General features: G+C 49.7%; 1 protein-coding gene across 12 annotated transcripts in view; it reads left to right on the forward strand.

The window, feature by feature from the left end:
• The window catches only part of CACNA1C (calcium voltage-gated channel subunit alpha1 C), a 579,936-nt gene that overhangs the window by 55,619 nt on the left and 502,658 nt on the right, over positions 1-21,659 (forward strand). For all 12 annotated transcript variants that reach the window (XM_036252393.1, XM_036252392.1, XM_036252383.1 and 9 more), the window contains exons 2-3: positions 1,216-1,546; positions 5,911-6,016. In XM_036252393.1, the coding sequence (XP_036108286.1) occupies positions 1,216-1,546; positions 5,911-6,016 (437 nt within the window). The remainder of the gene's footprint in view (positions 1-1,215; positions 1,547-5,910; positions 6,017-21,659) is intronic.

Genomic DNA, 21,659 nt, shown 5'->3' on the forward strand with positions numbered 1-21,659 from the left:
GGCTTCCTCGTAGCAGCCTCAGGGTAACTAGGCTGCTTCGTTGGAGGTTTGGCTTCCCCCAGGCCCAGCATCTAGAGAGAATCGGGTGGTTGCATTTTACTGCCTCTTATGCTGTACTTTACTGGTCAAAACAGTCACCAAAGGCCAGCAGCATCGCAGGAGAAGGGTGTATAGATCCTGTTTCCCAATGGGAAGCAGATGTCAGAAGACTGGCTGACATGATTGAAACCCCCCCACCCCACCCTCTCCTATTCAGCCAGAGCTCAGTGCCCTGATGGGTTTGAGGTACCTGGATGAAACCTAACTTTGGTCCAACCCTCTCATTTTATTATACTTTTTTTTGTTTTGTTAATCCTAACCTGAGGATCTTTTTCCATTTATCCTCAGATAGAGTGGGAGGGAGAGTGAGATTGAGAGAGAGAGAGACAGACAGACAGACAGACAGACATCGATGTGAGAGAGACACATTGACTGGTTGCCTCCTGCACGACCCTGACCAGGGCTGGGGACCAAACTGCAACCGAGGTACATGTCCTTGACCGGAATCGAACCCATGACTCATTGGTCTGCAGGCTGATGCTCTAACCACTGAGCCAAACCTGTCAGGGCTATTATACTTATTTTTATTTTTTTGGAACTCAGGTGCAGAGATTTGAGTGAATCATACTCTTCAATTCATTGTGCATTTCTCATTATTGATTCATGCAATGGCTCTCTTATTCACTTCATTCTTTCATTCATTCTTCATCCATTATGCCTTTTAGCTCTATCCCCTACTCCCATTTTCCTCCTCACCTTCCTTAAACAGTCATTCTGTTCACTGGAATGAATATCATTTTATTTATGTGTTCTTACATAAATATACTCTGATGTCCATAGATTGTATTGTGCATTTATCTTTCTCTGTACCCTGCCTTTCTCTAGCACTGTTTCTGAGGTCCATACCTGTGTGGTACATACACCTCATGTCATGTCTGCTTAGAACGAGGCAGTGAGACTGAAGAGGGGGAGTGACACTCACAAGGTCACACCGCTGAACCAGGACTAGCACAGATGTCCTCAGCATCACACACTACTGTGTCCACGGGCTACCTCCAGACGGCAATAGTTTGAAATAAGGTTTTCAGGCACTTGTGAGTCTGGGTCCAGAGCATATCACGAGCTCTCCTGTTTTCTCCCTTGGTGACTATTGTTCCCTGTCCTCTTCCCCTACAGGTTCCAACTATGGGAGCCCGCGCCCAGCTCATGCCAACATGAATGCCAACGCAGCAGCAGGGCTTGCCCCTGAGCACATCCCCACCCCGGGGGCGGCCCTGTCCTGGCAGGCGGCCATCGACGCGGCCCGGCAGGCCAAGCTGATGGGGAGCGCGGGCAATGCGACCATCTCCACGGTCAGCTCCACGCAGCGGAAGCGGCAGCAGTATGGAAAACCCAAGAAGCAGGGCAGCACCACTGCCACACGCCCGCCTCGCGCCCTGCTCTGCCTGACTCTGAAGAACCCCATCCGGAGGGCGTGTATCAGCATTGTCGAATGGAAATATCCTTTGTGCCCTTTTCTGGGCAGGGTGTGTGTCCTGGGAGCCCCCAGGCCTACCAGTCAGTGGGCTGGGTTGTCCCTGCTGAGCCTACACAGTGGTCACCAGACCTACTGCGTCAGCTGGGGCACGGTTAAAATGCAGAGTTCCAGGTGCTACTCCAGACTTGATGAATCAGAATCTCTGGGGATAGGGCCTAGGAATCTGCTTATATAACAAGCTCTCCTGGTGTTTATTTTCATATAATAAGCAACATCGGAGAAAATGAGCCTCGAGGTAATGACATGGCATCTTACCCAGCTCAACCCGCCCAGGGACCCGCCGGTGTTGGGTTAAGTGGTTTCATGCTGCTACTCCATAACCTTTTCCTCCCATGTCACAACTCTGGCATAGTTTCATGACCTTCCTCTCGCAAGCGGGAAGGAGCTAGGAAATGCAGGACGGTGGTGGGCAGTGACTCCAGCTCTTAGTTCCAGAACCTGGAGCAGTGGTTCTCAACCTCAGCTGCCCCGTAGCATCCCCTGGAAAGCTGTAACAACACAGGTGCCTGAGCGCCACCCAGGCCTGTTCTAAAACTTTCCAGGGGATTCTAACCTGCAGCCAAAGCGAAGACTGGCCTCCAGTGTTACACACAGACCCACTTTGTATGGGAACCAGTGACTGGGTCCTGGAGAGAAAATGGCTTTGAAAGGTTGGGTCTCACTGTGGAATTATAGGCTCCTTGATATCACAGAAATTGTGGGTGGAGATGGAAAGGACCTTAAAGATTGGTAGCTCCACCCCTGATTCTCCCTGGTGATGACACTGAGCCCCACAGGAGTGACTCTCAGGGTCATATGGTCAGTGACAGCGGGACTAGAGCCCTGTCCTTAGTGTTGGGCGTTTTTATAATAAGAATGAATTCAGGCAGGGCTACCATGGCTCTGACTGTTCATGGTGGGAATATTAGGTTTCATTCATGAGATGCTGTGGAAAGATTTAAAAGTCTTGGGTGGTGGTTGAAAGGCCAAAGAAGATGACTCAAGGAGAAAAGAAAGTTCAGCAAGAAATGTTAGTTGTATAAATGTTTGAATCTCTCAACTCAGAAGTAACTGTAAGAGAAAGTCTAAGCCAAGTGGCTGCTGCCCTGCTGGCCAGTCTGTTCTGAGTGGCCAAGTGCGGTTCTGGCTCTCAGATGACTGGGAGAGAGGCTCAGCTTTGGGTGGCCCCATCGGGCCACTGTCATAGCTGCTCACTCAGAATTGTGGAGTGGGAGGGCTGGGGGCCCTGGATGTCAGGCGTCCCTAGAGAAGGGGGGCACTGGGGCCTGGAGAAGCTGCAGAACTTGCCCAGATCACATAACTGGCAACTGACAGCGGTGTTTCAAATGCAGGTTCCCCAACTCCCAAATCCACACCCTTCCTTCACCCCATATGCCCATAGCACAGAAGAGAGGTACTAGGGCAGATGTTCAGGGGACACCATCCAGCCCTACTGGGACACAGCGGGGACTAGATCTGGGGCCTGGACACCTATCCCACTGTGGCCCTGCCACCTGACTCCCCAGAGCTCCAGTTTCCTCATTGCCAACAGGGAGTTGCTGCAGTCCCCTCCCAAAGTGTTAGCAAGGGCTGCAGAATCTGCTTATGTGGAAGCACGCTTGGAGAACTACCTTAGGACACGTGTTCAGTGAGTACCAGTTAACTTCCTGGGATGGATGGGTCCCTGGTGCTGGTGACATACAAAACCTAGAAAGACAGGAAGAGAGGGGAGGCAGGGAAGAGTGTCCGGTCCCAGTGTGCCCACTGTGGACCTCAGCCATCTCATTGCACTGCCCCTCTACACTTGGGCAGAGGGGTGCTGTAGCCATTCTCCTAGGGAATGTATCCTCCATCCACAGGAGAGGAAGCAGACCCAGCCTTGGCAGGCTGGTTGGGTGGCATTCCCAGACTGCCTTGGAAGGGTAGCTGATGGACGAGGAGATGGTGTGCTAGCCAGTAGTGCTCTTGAAAGAGTGGAACTGACATTGTCATTAAGAAGAGAAGGCAGTTTTTAAAATGATCTGGTTATCACAGGGTGACACAGAACACTTTCAGGGCTTACCTGGTGGTTTTTCTTACCTGCCTGATTGGTTTCTTGATGCATAATATTCAGCTTTTGCCAGCACTTTTAGCATAAGATGATTGATGGATAGCCTGAATAGGGGAGGAGGTGGCTCTTAACAAGGCAAAGAACACCCAAGGGTAGCCCCACTTTGGTGGAGGGACCAGGCTGACATTTTGAGGACTGGATGTGTAAGGTCTGGCCTAATTGAGTTAATGTGCTCTTGTCCTGGTGGGGGAACACAGAGGATCAGATAATGGGAATGAAACTGCCCAGCCTGTGGGCTGAATGTCCCTTTCCTAAGCAGGTGGGGAAAGGGCTAGGAGAGAAGAGGAATGTAGCAGGAGGGCTCCGAGATCTAACTTCCTTAAATGTTCAGGGTGACTTCAGGATAGATCAGTGTAGAGTTGTCCTTATAAACTCTGACTCTGGAGCCAGGCTTCCTGGGTTTGAAGCCCATCCTTCCATGATCTCTGTGACCTTGGACAAGTTAACCTTTAATCTTTCACTAAGAAATGGGGATAATAATTGTACATTCCACTCAGGGTATTTGTGTAGAGCAGTTAGAACAGTGCTTGGCACAGAGTAAGCTCCCAATAAATGTTAGCTGTGTTCTCAGTTATCATCATTGTTGTCATCATCAACATCACCATCATCATCATCACTTGTTCCTTGGCCAATTCAAGGGGCAGCAGGCGTGTTGGAAAAGATGAGTCAGTAGGTCTGGTTCTGGTCCTGGCTCTGCTATTTCCCAGCTTGGGATCTAGGAGAGGTTGTTTTATTTTCTATGTCTGTCAAACTGGGAGGTTGGACAGACCCGCTACATGCGTTATTCTTGATATCAAGGCACACAGAAAATGGCAACTTCAGGAGTCATGCTTGGTAAATGGACCCTCAACTACACCCATAGGGCCCAGGGGGATCCATAACCAGCACACTGCCTGGGAAGCCTGGACTAGATGATCACTAAAATTCCTTCCAGGCTCAGGGTTGCTCGTTAACAGAGGTCAGAGCCCTTCTATGGCAGGGGAATGAGCACTGAACTCAGAGGTCAGGGAGTCAGGGTTTTAGTCCTGGCTGGTCGGGACCCCCTGTGGGGTCTTGGGAAAGTTTCTTAGGCTCCCTGGACCTCAGAGGTTTGGACTAGCTGATCTTTAAGTCCCTTCCCGCTTCAATATTTGTTAACTTGGTGAGTACAGGTTTCATGTCCTGGGAGATGAAGCTGGTTCCTTCTCCCAGGACATTCCATCCTCTTCCTCTTCTGTCAGACTCCATGGACTTGGTTGGTAGCCAGGCAGTGTCAGGGGCTGGGGGAGGTGGGGCTGGAAGAACATAAGCTGGGAGCTTTCTCTGAAGCTTCCCTTTTTGGCCTTTAATTGTGGGTGCAGGATGGAAGGAGTAGTATCACATGAGCTCATTTTTTCTTCTGAGGTTGTATCCTGCTCTAATATTTCCATAAATAAATCCAGTCACTGGATCCCCCCCGAGTGCACTGCTGCTGGTAGTGGGCCTTGGCTTGTCCTGCTAGGTCCCAACACATACTGAAGAAGTTGGAGAGGACCTAGAATGTAAGCTTTGCCCACGGAAGCCAGGGCCCCCATTGGCTGGAGAAGTTTTAGGTGTTCTACCTGGAACTGTGCCTGAAATAAAAGGTGGGTCCCCTACCCTAGATGCACAGTACACATGCTACTGTGCTCTTGGGGGGTCCCGAGGCCCTGGGCATCTTCCAGCTCTTTGGACGCTGTCAGAGAATAAGGGAGAAGGAAAAAAACTCGCTCAGCTTCAAATTAAAAGATAAAAAAATAAAATCTCCAAATTTCAAATGAAAAATCTTAGTCTAGTTTCTGCCTCCAGTCCCCCTCTGTCTGCCGCTCCCCTCCCAAGCTTGAGTCCCTGGGTGGCAGCGTGAAACCACGGGGGAGGGGATGCCTCGGGGGACCGGGTCCTGACTGGAGCAGGCCCTGCTCTTTAAAAGCAACCTGAGCACACATGAGAGAAAATGAAGTCCGATGCAATCTAAATAAATAAAAGAGGGGGAAAAAAGTTTTTAGAAATCTGTGTTTACTCTGGCACGCGACTGGCCTCCACTGCTTTTGACATATTAGGAAAAATTTTGGCGGGGCCCCATTAGAAGTACTTAAAAAGGCATATGTTTCTTTTCAGAATACAAGGGGCTTGGAATGTATTGTTTAAACAAAATTCTTATGAATCTTTGATTCATTTAAGAACATATATGTATGTTTGTTTCACTTGTGCTTTCTGCAACAGGAACTTCCTTAACTCCCTTCCTCAGACCATTTGAAATCATTATTTTACTGACTATTTTTGCCAATTGTGTGGCCTTAGCGATCTACATCCCCTTTCCAGAAGATGACTCCAACGCCACCAATTCCAACCTGGTGAGTCCCCGCCCAAGTCTGCGCTGTGCTTCCTCGGCGGAGGGCCGAATTGAACCACGGGAATTCACTCCCGTCGGCACGTGGGAGAGCAGTGCAGCGTGCGTGCGTGCGTGCGTCGTGCGTCATGCGTCGTGCGTCGTGCGTCGTGCGTCGTGCGTCGTGCGTCGTGCGTCGTGCATCGTGCATGCAGCCTGTACAGCGGTGGTGCTACGGCAGATCCCGGGGCTGTTCTGCCCTTCATTTGAATCAGCACCTGACTTATCACAGCCTGTTTTTAGAAAAAATATTGCAATTAGGTGGTAGTGCGCGGTGTGTGTGTGCGGGGGGGGGGGGTAGGTGGTAGTGCGCGGTGTGTGTGTGGGGTCGGTGGTAGTGCGCGGTGTGTGTGTGTGTGGGGTCGGTGGTAGTGCGCGGTGTGTGTGTGTGTGGGGTCGGTGGTAGTGCGCGGTGTGTGTGTGTGTGGGGTCGGTGGTAGTGCGCGGTGTGTGTGTGTGTGGGGTAGGTGGTCGTGCGCGGTGTGTGTGTGGGGGGGTAGGTGGTAGTGCGCGGTGTGTGTGTGGGGTCGGTGGTAGTGCGCGGTGTGTGTGTGGGGGGGTAGGTGGTAGTGCGCGGTGTGTGTGCGTGGGGTCCCCTGCCTGTCATCACGTGCGGAATGTATTACAGGGCGGGTGTTTGTGAGGTGAGCTTTTATTCTTCAATCATTTGTTGTGTTTAGGTGCCTTTGTTCATTGGTAGGGCTGGGTCAGGTGACCTGTAGCATCGTTGCACGATAATTAATTTCTAGGAAGCTTTTAGGAAAGTTTGCTTTTGCAGCCAAGATACATTATTTAGTTAAAAAGGTTTTATTTTCTTGGGAAAGGCAGCTTTCCATTTGGACTGTTGGGAGGCCAGTGCTGGCAATTTGGGGTTAGAATTTGTCCATGGAAAAAGCATAGAGAGTGTTTACTTTTGGCTGAGCGTGAAGTCATTACAGAGGCCTTTGCTCCATCTGGGCATGGGAGGAAATGAGCTCAGGAATGTGGTTGGCAAAACTGGGGCACACGGGGATGACTCTTTGACCGGTGTGCAGGAAAATCCTGTCTCTCCTTCCCCTGCAGAGGTACCCTCACTTCTGTGATTCCCATCTTCCCATGTCACCAGCACCTTCCCTTAATTAGCGAGATTGGACTGGTCGATGAGATCGTTTTTAACAGAAGCTGCAGGGTTACAGGGTTCTCTGTTCTATTGTTGCTGGTTGCTGATGACATCATGGGTGTAATTCTTTTGCTTTTTAACCTTTGACATTTTCTTTGGCCCCTTCAGCAAATAAATCTGATGCGTGCTTTAAGCTTTTGTGCCATTTCCCAGTTTTACAGTTAGCCCCCACTCCATACTGGGCAAGGTGTTCGATGTGAGCCAGGCTCTGTGTCTGTGGCTTGACTGGGGCTCTGGGCTGGAACTGGTTCCACAGCAGACCAGCCAGCGCTGGGTGATGACATGGCTGGAGTCGGCAGGCAAAGCGTTAGCTGCAGTCCACACGGCCTTCTGAGGTGTGACCTTGTCTCTTAACAGGCGAGAAATCTTTACTGTGTCAAAATAAATACGAGCATAGCATCTCCCAAATGGCCTCCGGAAAAGCAGACACTCCTTCTGTCAGTGGTGGTGCACTTCTTCTCTGTGTGTCCATGCTCTCCCCCAACCATGGTCCTCCCAAAACTCTGCAGTTTAGCACTTAATCTGCAACTTAAAAAAAATCCATGTGTTCTTCTGAAGCAGTGAAGCTTTGATTTGGGTCTATTCTGGGACAGAACGGTGCTGAAAGTTGGTAGAGGAGTTTGGTTTTGTCTCAGGATCCAGAGATGGGCCCATAACAGCCTGCACCCCAGAGTTCCTGGGAGGATTAGCAGACCACTTGGGGAGCTGCACCAGAGGGGCAGCTGGAAAGTAAGGGTTGTGTTGGATTACTCTGGAGCTGGAGTGAAGTTGCCAGGTACAGAGAATGCTGGAGGGACCATGGTGTTTTAAATCACACCCCAGAGTGATGGAAGTATTCTAAAACTAGATGGTTGCACAACTGTACAACTTTACTAAAAATCATTGAGTCGTATATTTACAATGGGTGAGTTTTATGACATGTAAATTATACCTCAATAAAGCTATTTTTTTTTTTTAAAGAATAACATCAGCTTGCAAGCCCAAGCTTCTCAAGGCCTCCCAGCGGCAGGCTTCTGTTGCCTTTGGCTCCTCTGTCCCTTCCAAATGAAGGGTTAGGTAGGTGGAGGGAGAGAGGTGGTGGGGGCAGCCAGTGAACTTTGTAGTGACGTTGTGTTAGGAATTGGGGGTGCAGAAGAGAGTGTGGCAGTTTGAAAAGGGGCTTCTAGTTGCTAAGATAATTCCTTCCTCTTTCAAGCCACGAGTTGGGCAGTTATTTACTAAGTTAAGGAAGCAAGCTCAGGTTTCCTGCATCTGAAACACACACACACACACACACACACACACTCTCACACTCACACACACTGCCCTAATTCTGCTAGCTCTATTCTTGAACTTGCTTTGATGGAAATATATACAAATTAAAAAACTTTTTTTTTAGGAGGAGGCTGCATTTACTACCTCTGCCAGTTCAGTTTTGCTCTCTCCTCAGCTCCTTGCTCTCTGTCTTCCCTCCCCATCTCTGGAATGTAATAGAAATGGATCTCAGTTGGCAAACTTAGGAGGGAAAGAAATGTAACTTGTTACTTTCCTATAACTGAACCTACTGTCCGATTTGGGACTTCATTTGGCCTAGTATCATAAACCTCATCTCTTTAGGGCTCGCAGTCCCTTTCCTGAAGTTGTAGCTTTGTCCTGAGGACTTCTGTAGGGCCCTGCATCATGGGGCTCTTGGCATGGTCAGTCCACACTGTTAAAATGACCTGTCCCTTCTAGAAGGGCCTTGGTCTTTGATCCATGCAGGCAGTGTGGCCCCTTGTTCCCCAGCACAGTCTCTCTAGTTCTAGATCTCTCGGTTGCTTCTGGGGCTGTGGGAATGGGGAAGATTTCAAGGGCCCTCTTGCAAGGACACACTGCAGGTCTTTGGAAAGGGTGCTCTCACTCACTTTTATTCCTTGCTGATACTTTCCTGTTTGCCATCTTGGGGCCTTCTTTTGGGACAGAGTCACCCAGTAGATTCCTGTCATCTTCCAGATTGTCATCAGTGCCCTGACCTATAGTTGAACTTCAAAGCCACAGTCTGACTCCTGTTCTCTTCTGTTCCACTCTGTCATACCTTCCCTGTGGCAGTGAAGGCCACCAACTAGGTAAGGGGACCACAGTAGCAAGGAGTATTAGAAAACCCCTAAAATAGACAACCAAGCAAAATTTGTATCAGCTTAGATTCTATTCCATAGACATAACCAATACGAGTGTTTCTGTCTGGGCCCTCTACATTTTCCTCTTCACGGCATCTTACGTTATCAAATGTCCCTTTGCAAAACTCTTTTATCCCCTGGATTTGGTACATAGTCACTATTAAGTCTCCTCTTGTTTCTCATATCATTTTTTTTTTTCCTGTTTCTTCTAGCTTCTCTCCTGCTTCTGTAGAAACTTCTATCAGGGTTCTCTCCTGGCCCTCTTATTTTCTCTTTCTGTACTCCTACTCCGCCCTTGGTGAGCCCAGCTACTTTCACAATTTTACATTCCCTTTCTAAGTAAGTTGTTCCTGGACTTTTGTCTTTAGCTCTAAGCTCTTCCCCCAAATAATGGACCAGTATTTTCTATAGTAGAGAGGCCTGGGAACCAGTACAGTGACACCCGAAACCACCTTGAGAGCTTGAGCCGTACAAAGTCACATGCTTTGGTAGCTCTGATTCAGATTTAGTAGTTCTGCAACATGGCCTAGGAATATGCATTTAAAAAATTCCTCAGTGGTGGTGGCGGGGGTGGATGTGGGTGGGGTGCTAATGGTCTCTCAGGTTTGAGAGCTGCTGGCCTCTTGGATAGAGCAGAATTTGAGTTGGGCAGATATTGGTTCAAATCTTGGCTTCTCCACTTTGTAACTGAATCTTAATCTGAAGTTCTTTAGTCTGTTTTGACCTCAGTTCTCCAGCCTGTTAGGTGGAGGGGCATTCTTTCACAGGGACCTAAGGAAGAGTACAAGGCAGACAGTGACCAAGAAGTAGTCAGTGTGGTCTTGGCACATAATTGTATGTGCCAGGATGTCTTGCAGACAGCCATATGAAGAGCCAGGCACTCTGACCTTGTGTCTAACAGGAAAGATAAACACGGTCTCATCAGGGGTCCAGGTATCAGGGAGAAAGCACTGACTTTTTTTGCTATTGGGAAGGGCACAAGGGAAGGCTTCACATGGGAGGTTATATTTGAATTGCATCTTTCAATAAGAGGTGATTTCTACACCAAAAGGGGGCATTTCAGGCCCTTTTCATGAGGTACTCACATGTGCAAAGGTCCTGTGGTTGTGGCCTTTATGACCAAACGATAGAGTACCAGTTTCCAGTGAATGAAAAGAGCCAGACAATAGCCCAAACCAATGGTTGAACTTAACTGCAGGTGGTGAGGAGACCCTGAAGATTTTTAGAGCAAGAGAGTGCTGAGTCCAGAGGTATATTTTAGAAAGGGTGTGCTTACAGCATGAGGGATGTGGCCCAGAGGGAGGCTTACTGTTTGTGACAAGAAAAGGAAACTGAAGAAGTCCAGATGATAGTGACAACAGGGATGGAGAGGGGGCTGGTGGATTTAGGAGGTAAAGTTGCCCGGACTTGTGATCAGTTGGATGCTGTGGACAAAGGAGAGAATTGACTCCCAGGATGGTGATGTGGGGACCAGGTGCCATTAGCCAGGAGAAAGTCTTCAGGGGAAAGGTCACAGTTAAGGGGAAGGGGATGAGGGGTACAGTTTGTGATTTGTTAAGTGAGGAGCCTGTGGAACGTGAGATGGAAATGTCCAATAGTCAGTAGATAGAGGCCAGGAGCTCAAGAGACAGTTCATGCTGACAAGAGAGACTTGGAGGGGAGCAGGAGGACAGATGGGAGAAGGAGCAGCAGACCTGGCTCAGAGCACCTGTGGTAGGGTGGAGAGAGAGAGGAGGTGACCCCCATAGCTGGAACCCCAAGAGCACTGATGTGTGCAGAGTGGGTAGAGGAAGAGGAGCCAGTAAAGGGTGTGAGGAAGGGCTGGCCTGAGAGGTAGGAGGGGAATCAGAGAGCGGAGTCTGGAAGCTAAGGGAACCGAGTGTTTGACAGTACAACAGAGAGACTGGTTGCTAGTTCACACTTGTCTTTATGACAGCCCAAGGCTGCTTGCAGGAGGATTGGCCTGACTGTGGGCGGCTGGGCTCAGGGCTCAGTGTGGGATGTGAGGACGTCCATCTGCATTTGCAGCCTCGCTGCGGCCCTGGGGTAGTGGTGCATGATGACTGTTTACTGAGCTTCAGTGACTGAAACGTTTGTCTTGTCATGCCAGAATGTAGCCCCCAAATCATTTAAGTACCCCTAAAATGAAGCTTGAGAACTACCCATTACTTTTATATTTTAAAAAATAGTTGTTGGTTCAGAATCCTACTCTGAGAAAGAGCAGAGAGATGATGATGCACCAGCAGTGGTGGTCCTCAAACCTCAGTGCACAGAAATCATATGACGAGTTGGTTAAAATGCAGATGCCCAGGCCCTGCCCCAGAGCTTTCCACTCTGTGAATCTGTGTTGCTAAGAGGATCCAGGATGGTTTCTTGAGAACGGGCCTAGAATGTGGCCATCGTATCCACCTTCGGCTCGCTCTCTCCAGTCTGCTCTTGTCTGCCACAGCTCTCTCTAGGAGGAAGGTGAGGTGTGCCAGCTGCCCAGCGGTTTCTCGCTCTGTTGGGTTCAAGAGCAATCTGTGTAGTGAAGCACACTCACTCGGGAATTAGGAGCGTCTTCACATACACTTGTGAGTTCCCGTCTCTCTCAGCCCTTCCCTTTCTTCCACCTCCTAAGGTGATCCCCTTTTATTTTCTAGCTCTCGACTTCTTCTCTTTCCAAGAGATGAAAAATACTTCAGCATAGAACTTTTAAAGATATTTTTACCATTATTTACATGCAAGTTTGTTTATTTTATGCTCCAATATATGCTTTTGCACCCAAGTCCATCATCTTTGTTCTTCTCCTTATGCAAGAGAAGCATAATGAAACCTGAACTGGCCTGTACCGTGATCTTTCTTTCTTGATTATTCAGTCTTGTTATTGGCATACCCCCTATTATGCAGGACATCATTTATTATAAAGCAACTGTAAACCCATGCTACCAGTAGTTGGTACCCAGGAGGTAAATTGTATGATGTGTGTTGAACAAACTCTGTGAGCAGAGCAACCTCATTGTGTGTGGAAAACTCCCAGTTCTCTGCAAACCCCGAAGTCCACAAAGGCTTGGCTTGAGTGAACTATGAAGAGAATATGTTTGGCATTTGACCTTGTGCAAAGAACAGTGCTGTGTACTTTCTGAGCAAGAGCCAGGCTTTAAGCGGAGATGGGGAAGGGAAGGGAAGGAGTAGTTTGGGGGCTGTCATTTCTTCTTAGGCATGTGAGAGGAGAGAGCTCCAGGGGAATGAGTTCATCAGGGGGGCTCAAGCTAGGCTAGAAAGGAGGCAGGATGTCAGATTTCCCCATTGTTTACTGTGAAACTGGGGCAGTAAGGAAGAGTGGCGTCGCCTGGTTGTGTGGATTAAACGAGTAGACGGAGATAAAATGCTTAGAAAAGTGCCTGGCACAGGCAGATGTGTGTTGTCTTTCAGAACTCAAAGCCCTGCCCCTCTGCCTGGTTCCTGAGGGTAAGTCAGGACCAGTGGTACTTCAGACTGGCTTTTGCCTCAGAAGGGTGAGAGAGGAGACCCCAAAGGTCTTGGTTCTGGCAACTCTAATCTCGCAAAATTGGCGTGTGTCTGTGCCCGCCGCCTCTTTGTTGTCTCACTACTACCTACGGAGGGAAGCAGAAATGTGTTTGTGGCAAAAGATGAGCCCTATGGGTGAGCCCTGGGTGGCCCATGGGGACCCCACTCCCTCTCCTACAGGTCTTTTGTGCCTGGAACAACCCTGCTCATATTTCTGGGAGCTGGAGTGTGCCTGAGACACTGTGAAGATGAGGTTCCCCCACTCCTAGGCGGTGCTGATTTGAAAACCCCTCCATGGGGTCCTACATTTAGACCACCATGACTTCTGAGATGAGTCTGAGGCCTGCCCACCAGGCTCTGAGAAGGACATGTAGTCCCAAGCGATAGCCTCTCTTTGAGAAGAGAATAAAAATGCCAGTTGGGGTGTCCCTAGTCTTCCCACCGTGAGCTGTGATGTCTCGTCATCAGGTTTGCCTGGGAGTGAGGAGTCTTTGTGGGGCTTTCATGCATCAACAGTAATGATCATAACAAAATGAGATTTGTTACTGCTCTCTTGCTTGTGTCACCCTGCGGCACCAGGCACACACACTGCAGAAATACCAGGGCTATAAAACACGCCAACAGATAATCGCAGGTGATGGTAAGCCACATGGCTATTGCATCACGTGCTAATTCTCTGCTGGGTGATGAAGGGGGAGCAGGGGTGTAGCAACAGAGTGTGTCTTTAGATGAGAGAATTTGATTGACTCCGTGGACTGGAAAAATTGAGTAAGATCTCCCCTCTGGGATTCCGAATGAACTGGTCAGAGTGGGACCTGGGCAGGGTCTTCAGAGCTGTTCTGCAGCCACGGTGCAGGGGCTGACCCAGGAAGCAAGACCTGGAGTGTGTAGTTTCAGGTCAGTCGCTTAACCTTCCTGTTTGTGCCTCTCCTGGCAAGTGGGAGTAATCAAACCTGCTTAGTCGTGATAATTAAGTTTACCAAGTGACTAGCAGCTGCCAGTACTTGGCATACAAGATTTCTAATGCCCACAACAGTAAATTCTGTTATTTATGCATTTGTTTACCTGAGGGTAGAGAATTCACCCCTCTTGTTCACTGCTTATTCCCAGGGTCTTGAGCAGACACTGGCACCGGCCAGGCTCTTGTTAATAGGTACTGTGTGAATTAATGGGTGCATGAGTGAACCCTGCCAGGAAGTGAGCCTTTATTTCAGATGAGAATATAGTACCCAGAGAACTGAAGCGACTTGGTGCGTGAGTGACAGAGCTGTAATTGGAACTCAGGCCTGCTATGTATGGAGCCATTTCTTGGACGATTGGCTCTGTTCTCTGGCATATGTAGGGTTGCTGTGAGCATAGAAAGAGGTAGATGTGAAAATGTTTCAAAGATTAAACACACTGTACCAGGTACTAACAGGTACTAAAAACAAACAAACTTGGTTCTGTTGCAAAATAAATTTGGTAAGTGCTGAGGTAATCAAAGTTAAACAAATTACTTTATTGTAAGATTTCGCAGTCTTTAGCACTGTTTATGAGCCTTTTCTGTGTGCAGAGTCTGTCTTCCATGCTTTGTGGATATTAATACAGTAAAGCGTATCATAACCCTGTGAAATGGATACACAGATGAGGACAAGCTCAGAGAGGATTGAAGTAATTTGCCCTGTGAAATGTAGCTGTGGAACGCACCACTGTCTTGTGGAGATGGGCATTTATATCCAGGTGTACATTCTTAACCTGCAGCTGCCTCTGTGTGCAAGGTGCCTGGGCTTCCTGGGCCGGGCAGGGCGTGCATCACCTTTCCAGTCCTGTCCCGGCAGCTTGAGGAGTGGTAGTCTTTGGAACACACTGCAGTATATATGCTGTTGGAAGGCAGTGGGTTTCAACCACAAATGGAGGAGAAAACTTCTGCCCCAAGGACTGATGCCCTAGGACAGAGGACAGAACTGGGAGCATGCTAGGAGAGGTTGCAAGGCCAGTGCTGTGAAGGAGGCCAGCAACGTCCCCAGGTCGGCCGCAGCAGGAGCTCGGTGTTCCAGAGGGAATGGCAAACGTCCTGATAAGCATTGTGCTTCATCTAATAGGCATAAATCCTTAGAGGGCCTGGGGCACTGGCTTGACTCAGTGTTTCCTCATTAAATATTTCACAGAAGACATTGTCTGCTCGCAGTTGCCAGCAGGTGGGGCGAGAGGAGACAATGCTTTGAAGTCTAAGTATGGTGATCCCTCTTGCTCCATTTGCACCCATCTGTGTTAATTTTGGAGGGAAATGTACCATATATAGTCATACACTATGTAATGGAAATCTCTTCATGTCCAAGCTCCTTTTAATTTGAGTATATTTGAAGAAAGTCTTTCTAGAATATAAAATACAAATCCCTGAAAAATCCCATCATGAAAAGAAAAATTCTGAACACATTTCATCCTTTATCTGGGACTGCACAATCATTAGACATTTCAGTCATCAAACCTGCTGTACTACTGTGAGGCCATTGGGAGGGCAGAGGTGTCTCCAGATGGTCCCAGCACTGTTTGGACATGGTTGTCACACACCACCCCTGGAGGGTCTGCCTGTGCCAGGACTGACCCTTTTAATTTGCTGCTCTCTCTCTCCTGTGGGCTTGGAAACCAGGCGACCACATTTATTATAGTTAAGTGCAAAGCAAGAGTAAATAGATTCTTAAAAAAAAGAGTAACTGGATTCTGATTGAGGAGACACACTTATGAATAAAGTGCATTAGCTTTAATTTATGGATTTTGTGACATTGATTTTGGCTTCTTAGAAGTGCCCCCCCAATTCCCTTTGTTCTTACTGGTTTCTGTATGATTGAGGTAGTTAGATTGGAGCCTTCCAACCAATGACAGTAGCAGCATTAACATCCACACTCATGTCACCGTTACTTACATTGTTGACAGTGTTCTAAATGTGTCACAGTGTTAACTCATTTAGTCCTCTCAGCAACCCCAGGAGGCCTGTGTTATTATAATCATCCCATTTTAAAGATGAGGGAAATGAGGCACAGAGAAGTGAACTGACTTGCCCGAGGCCCAGGTGTGCGGCTCCTTAGTCCGGGCCCTTAGCTGTTGTTTTATGTGACCTTCCTGAGATGTATAAGGGAGGAATATTTTGCTTTCAGTATGTCCCTTTAAGTCTCAGGATCTCGACTAATCTGTATGTAACATGTATGAGGATCTCCTTGCCAAGGGTTGTGGTCGCCGAAGGAGGAGCAACAGTGAATTGAGGGGATGAAGGCCTCAGATTGTGTTGTGTTTGTGAAAGTCTGAGGGGTGTGCCCCAGAGCCCCTAGTCAGTGCCAGTTGGAAAGTGTGGAAGGTGTGTGGGGAGGAGGCTCAGTTCCACCCACTGAGCCTGACTGGGAGACTTGGCTTTGCGGCCCTTATTCTCCCAGGACCAGTGATTCATATTTGACCTTCAACCCAGGCCTCTTCCTAACTAGGTAAGAACCTTTGGTTGTGGTAGGGGACCCGGAACCAGCCTAACTTCCTAAGACAAACTTGAAATTGAACGAGCCTTCTTGGGGGCTGAGTCATTAGAAACAGGTTCTGGGAGCTACCTGGGCCCACATTTGAACTTGGGGCCCCAGTCAGTACAGTCTAGTGGCAGGGCCAGCACCGGATGAGGGGGCACTCAGTAGCACCCAGCCCCAGGTGAGAGCCACCTTCTTTTCTTGGTATCAGGCCTCATGGGGTCTGCCCTGCCTCTGTGCCCTTAGTAGCTGCTATGCTGTGTGGAGACGTTGTAGTGCTCTGGTCTAGACCACAGGTGGCGCGATGGGCAGCGAGAGAGCCTGAGCAGGGACTCAGGGTTCTGGGTGCTAGCGCCTATTTAGCCACGACTTCTGGCCTGGCCTTGTTACTCCCCTTCCCCAGACTTGAGATTTCTTGGCTGCGAAATGAAGATATGTTCTAACTCACAGTCATGGGAAGGTTCAGATGAGAGGATGCATATAAATGCTCTGGAAAATGCAAAGTGCCATATAAATGTAGCTGCATTATCACAATAATTATTATTACCATTGTTAATAGTAACATACATTCTGTCTCTGACTTGTTTACTCCTTTTTTTCTGGCATGTTCCTTTCTCTGCGAACCTTCTCCCTCAGCCTCCTCTCAAGATAACTTAGAGATGCAAAAGAACTAAAATCCAAGCTCCAAATTTAGTTCCTGACCTTTCTGAGATGGATGGTGTGTGGTGTGGCCATGCCCTGCTTCTGCTGAGAGCTCAGCTGGGCTGCCGGAGCCTGGGAAAGCCAGGGGAAGGGACAGCCACCCTGTCCTTGACTGGGGGCGAGGGTCTGGGACCGACCATCCCTGCACTCAGGGAGCACGTTGTTTTTCTCATGGGTCAAGTTTAACTCTGGCATAGCTGAGTGTAGCTGAAATGTGGCCTGGGAAAGCCTCTCTCCCCAGTGTCTTTGCCCCTTAGGAACAGGGTCAGACACTGTGAGTGAGGAAGGCTGGGTGTGTCCATGAGCAGGCTTCCTGAGCTCTAGGGGGGCGTTGGCAGATCTGACCACAAGTGCTGTAGGACTTATGTTGGGGTGAGGACCAGGGAGCACAGACCTCAGATTCTGGTCATGGGGGGAGGCCAGGCAGCAGGGTGAGGATATTATGGTTGAAGGCTGGGAATGTACACTGTTCAAAGGTAGTTGTCGGACGGGGTTGATGGGGAAGGGCCTGATGAAGGAAGGTGTGGAAGGCCTAGAAATGGCCGAGTCCCGCCCTTGCCAGACTAACAAGAAGGTGGGTGAGGGAAGGACCGAGGCAGTGGTGAGTTCCCCATCAGCTGGTGGGTGGCTCCTCCTTCCGCTGTCCATCGGAGGAACATTCCCAAAGTTGGCACATAGTGAGCAAACGTTGGCCTCTGACTGATGCACTGTGAACTAGCAAGGGGTTTGGGTTCAAGCCACTGCGTTTGTGTTAATTTGTCACATGGCAGGGGAAAACCAGTGTGCTCCCTCTCTCCACGTCCCTCTTGTACTTACACTGTAGACTCTCTGGGCCTGAGCAGGTCTCTGCCCCTTCACTTTGGGGCTTCTGTCCTCATTGTCTCCTCCTGGGTCACTGTGTCTTCCACTTTGCCCAGCTAAATGCTAGTGGTTGTCAGGGTCTCAGCCTCAGTGTTGCTCTCTGGAAGCCTTTCATGTCCCCAGACAGCAGCTTCATGCATTTGTTCTCTGGCTGAGCACAATTTATCCTCAAGGCAAAGGTTAGAAGTCACTTCTTGTGGGAAGTTTTCCCGGCCCCTCCACATTTTCCCAGCGTTCTACGTCTCCCCTGTCTAAGCCCTCCCCATCTCCCGTTCGCTTGTGTGTGTCTCTGACGGTGTTCGTTTGTTACGACGGCTGTAACAAATGACCACAGATTCGGGGGTTTGAAACAACACACTGTTTTCTTTCTCACAGGTCAGGAGGTCAGGTGTGGGCAGGGGTGGTCCTCTGGGCACCAGCTTCTGGGTTTGCTGGGCGGTGCTCGCATTCGCTGGCTTCTGGACACTTCACGGCAGCCTCTGCTCCACCCGCACGTGGCCCTCTCCTCCAGAGGCTGCCCTCTGTGTCCCAACTTTCTCCTATAAGGACACCAGTCATCGGGTTGGGGCCCACCCTCATCCAGTGTAACCTCATCTTAACTCGATGATGTCTGCAAAGGCCCTGTTTTCAAATAGAATCCTGTTCACAGGTACAGGGGTTAGGACTTGAACATACCTTTTGGGGGACACATCTCAGCCCACAGCACTCACTGACAGTAAGCTGTGTGTGAGCAGGGCTCATGTCTGGAGTGCCCCGCGCAGCGCCTCCACACCGCAGGGGTGTGATTCACATCTGCAGAGTGCCTGGCTGTGCAGTGAGGGCGCGGGTGCCAGCAGGACAGGCTCCTGTGCCCTGTTACAGCAGAGCTGCCTGATGCGCAGCAGCTGGGGCAGAGGACCCTCTACCCTGAGGCTCTGAGATCTTAGCCCAGTAGCTCAGGACCCTCTCCTCCCTGCGCTCCCTTGCCTCCATGGCCCAGTAGCCTGATACCTGTCCCACAGGCAGGGAAGTGCAGTTAGAACTGGAGGTCTTTGGGCAGGGCAGCTCTCGAGGTCACAGCAGGTGGAGTCCTGACACCTCCTGAGCCCCTTCTGGTTTCAGTGAGTGGGAGGAGCTCTCTGTCAGGTCCATGGAGAGGATTCTTGCTTCCCCTCTGGTTCTCTCAGCACCGTGACTGACCAGGGCAGGCCTGGGTTCCTCCCTCTTCTTCCTTGGCGCTCACGGTCATGCAAAGTGGGTTTGGCAGGGGCCTCAGTGGCGACTTCTCTTTGCCAAGGTTTAGCCCAAACGGGGAAAAGCTCTCGGCAGACACATGGCGACTCAGCCAGCTTCTTCCACACCCTTAGAAGCGGTGTCCCCTGTCACTCCTTCTGTGACGGCATGTTGTATTCTGGCAGAGGGCCCCTCCAGTCAGGAGAGTCTCTGTTCTGGAGGAGGGACAGGCCCCAGTCACTCTGGGAGCAGTCTTGGAGGACGGATGAGCAAGGGGGCCTGCTCATTGCCGTTGGCAGTTTCTTGGGGATGCAGACCTCAACATGGACTCTGTTCCAAGGACAGGTGTTGGAACACAGATGCACTCAGTGCATGTTTGCTGATTAAAGCTAAGAGAACCTGTTCATGAACTGGGGTTCTGGAGAGGTGTGGTGTGTCTGAAACTCCAGACAAAGAGTCAGGAGCCTTGCTTTCCAGACCTTTCTCTGCTCCTCACTAGTGAGATGACCTTCGGCAAGTGTCTTTGCCATTCTGACCTCTGTTCATTTTTCATGATCCAGGAGAGGATTATGTCACATGATCCTTTTGGATTTTTCACATCTGTGGTTCTTTGCCTGATAAATAGACCATTGGACTTGGTATCAGTATGGTCATTCATATATTCATTCAATAAATACTCACTGAGTGCTTGCTGCATACCAGGCTAGGGACTGGAAATACAGAATGTGCAGAAACAAGGTTTTTGCCCTCAAGGAGCTTACTTTCTATGATGCCAGTCAGAAAACAACTAGGCAAACTAATAAGATAATTTCAGAGCATTATCAATACTGTGAAGAAGAAAGCGTGAGAGGCTATTGAGACAGAGTTTGGGGGAGGGTGGTAGGCAGGGCGGGTCTCTCTGAGGATGTGGTCCCTGAGCTGATGTGTGATGATGAGAAGGGGCACTAGAAGGCCTCTGGGGGGCGCCTTTGGGCAGGGGCCGCAGGGCAAAGACCCCAGAGGTGGAGTAAGTGAGGAGGGACCGAGAGGACTGGAGAGGTGAGTGTGGCTGATAGGCCATGCTGAGTTTGGGTTTCACTGAAGCATGAGGTTGGCAGGTCCTGTTAGCTTGCAAAGGCCTCCAAAAGAGCAGGAAATATTAGAAGAGTGTTAGGTCAACAGAGAAAGATGAGGGTTGCTGCTTATGCTTTAGCTTCCCAGCACTGATGTGTGTCACCAGTGGGCCTGGGTCAGTCTCACCAGGAGAAGAAAACCCCTGAAGGTGCTGAGTCACAGAAACATGTCACAGGGACCTGTCAGAATGCTTTTGGGACGTGGAGGCAGGCTCCTCGGGAGGTGGTTTTCCTGACATTTCTGTAAAATGTGGTCTCGGTGATCCAGCCTTCATTATCTGACAACTTCTTATATCCAGCTGCACGAGGGGACCTTCTTGGCCTCTCCGTGAGGGTCCCCTGGGGCTTGGAGAGGTTTGGGCCTGTCAGTGTACTCAGCAGGCTGCCCCAGAGTGTCTGGCCCCCGCAGCATTTTGCTCTCAGAGGAAAAGAACTGCAGCACTCTGGCTGGCCTCGGTTTCCCTGTATTTGGAATGCACTTGGTCCTCATCTGTCTGGAAGGAGGGTGCGGTCAGCCTCATAGGAGCTCTTTTTAAAAAAATATTTTTCTTTATTGATTTTATTTTTCCTTTATTGATTATGGAGAGAGAGGAAAAGAGAGGGAGAGAGAGAGATAGAAACATTGATGAAAGAGAACATCAATTGGCCGCCTCCTGCATGCCCTCCACTGGGGAGCAGGCCCATAACCTGGGCATGTGCCCTGATTGAGAATCGAACTGGTGATCCCTTGGTTCATGGGCCAGTGCTCACCACTGAGCCACACCGGCAGGACTCATAGGAGCTTTAATCGCTCAGTCCACATGAGGATCTCATGAACCAGAAGCCTGTCCAGTCTTTAGAGAGGTAATGTTAGGGGGTATCCCCTCCTGTCCATTAGTCCCTTGGTTGGGGAGTGCTGCCAGGTTAGCACAAGGCTCAGGTGTAGGGAGTGAGCCCTGGCGTGGGCAATCTCTGGGCTGGTCCTGGCACGGCTGCCACCTGGCCGAGTGCCCTGTGACAATTCCTGATGTGTACGAATGAGCGCTTCTGACGCCTCAGCTCTGTGCCTTACCTGCCTCCCTCATTCAGCCCTCCACCGCTGGAGGGGTGCAGGTACACTCGTCCCCATGACAGAGAGCAAACAGGCTGGGAAAGTGGCGGCCCTGCCTGGGTAATTGCACTGAGCAGTACGAACCCTCCTCTGCTGTTTGGCAAGTGGCCTCAGCTGGCTGGGCCTTGGTTTTCTCTGCAAGGTGGATGGTGAGATGATTTCTAAAGTCCCTTCCATGCTAATGTCATACGGAGTCCTCTCATGAACCCAACAGAATATAAGCCATTGACAAGCACCCAAGTCCACATTCCAAAGGGAGGAGAAGAGGGCACAATCAGTGCACAAAGATTATTTTTAGTAATTGATCAAAAAGAAGGCCAACCAAGAAAATATTCCCCTCTA

This window comes from Molossus molossus, unplaced genomic scaffold, assembly GCF_014108415.1.
Source record: "Molossus molossus isolate mMolMol1 unplaced genomic scaffold, mMolMol1.p scaffold_m16_p_10, whole genome shotgun sequence".
Taxonomy (NCBI): Eukaryota; Metazoa; Chordata; class Mammalia; order Chiroptera; family Molossidae; genus Molossus; species Molossus molossus.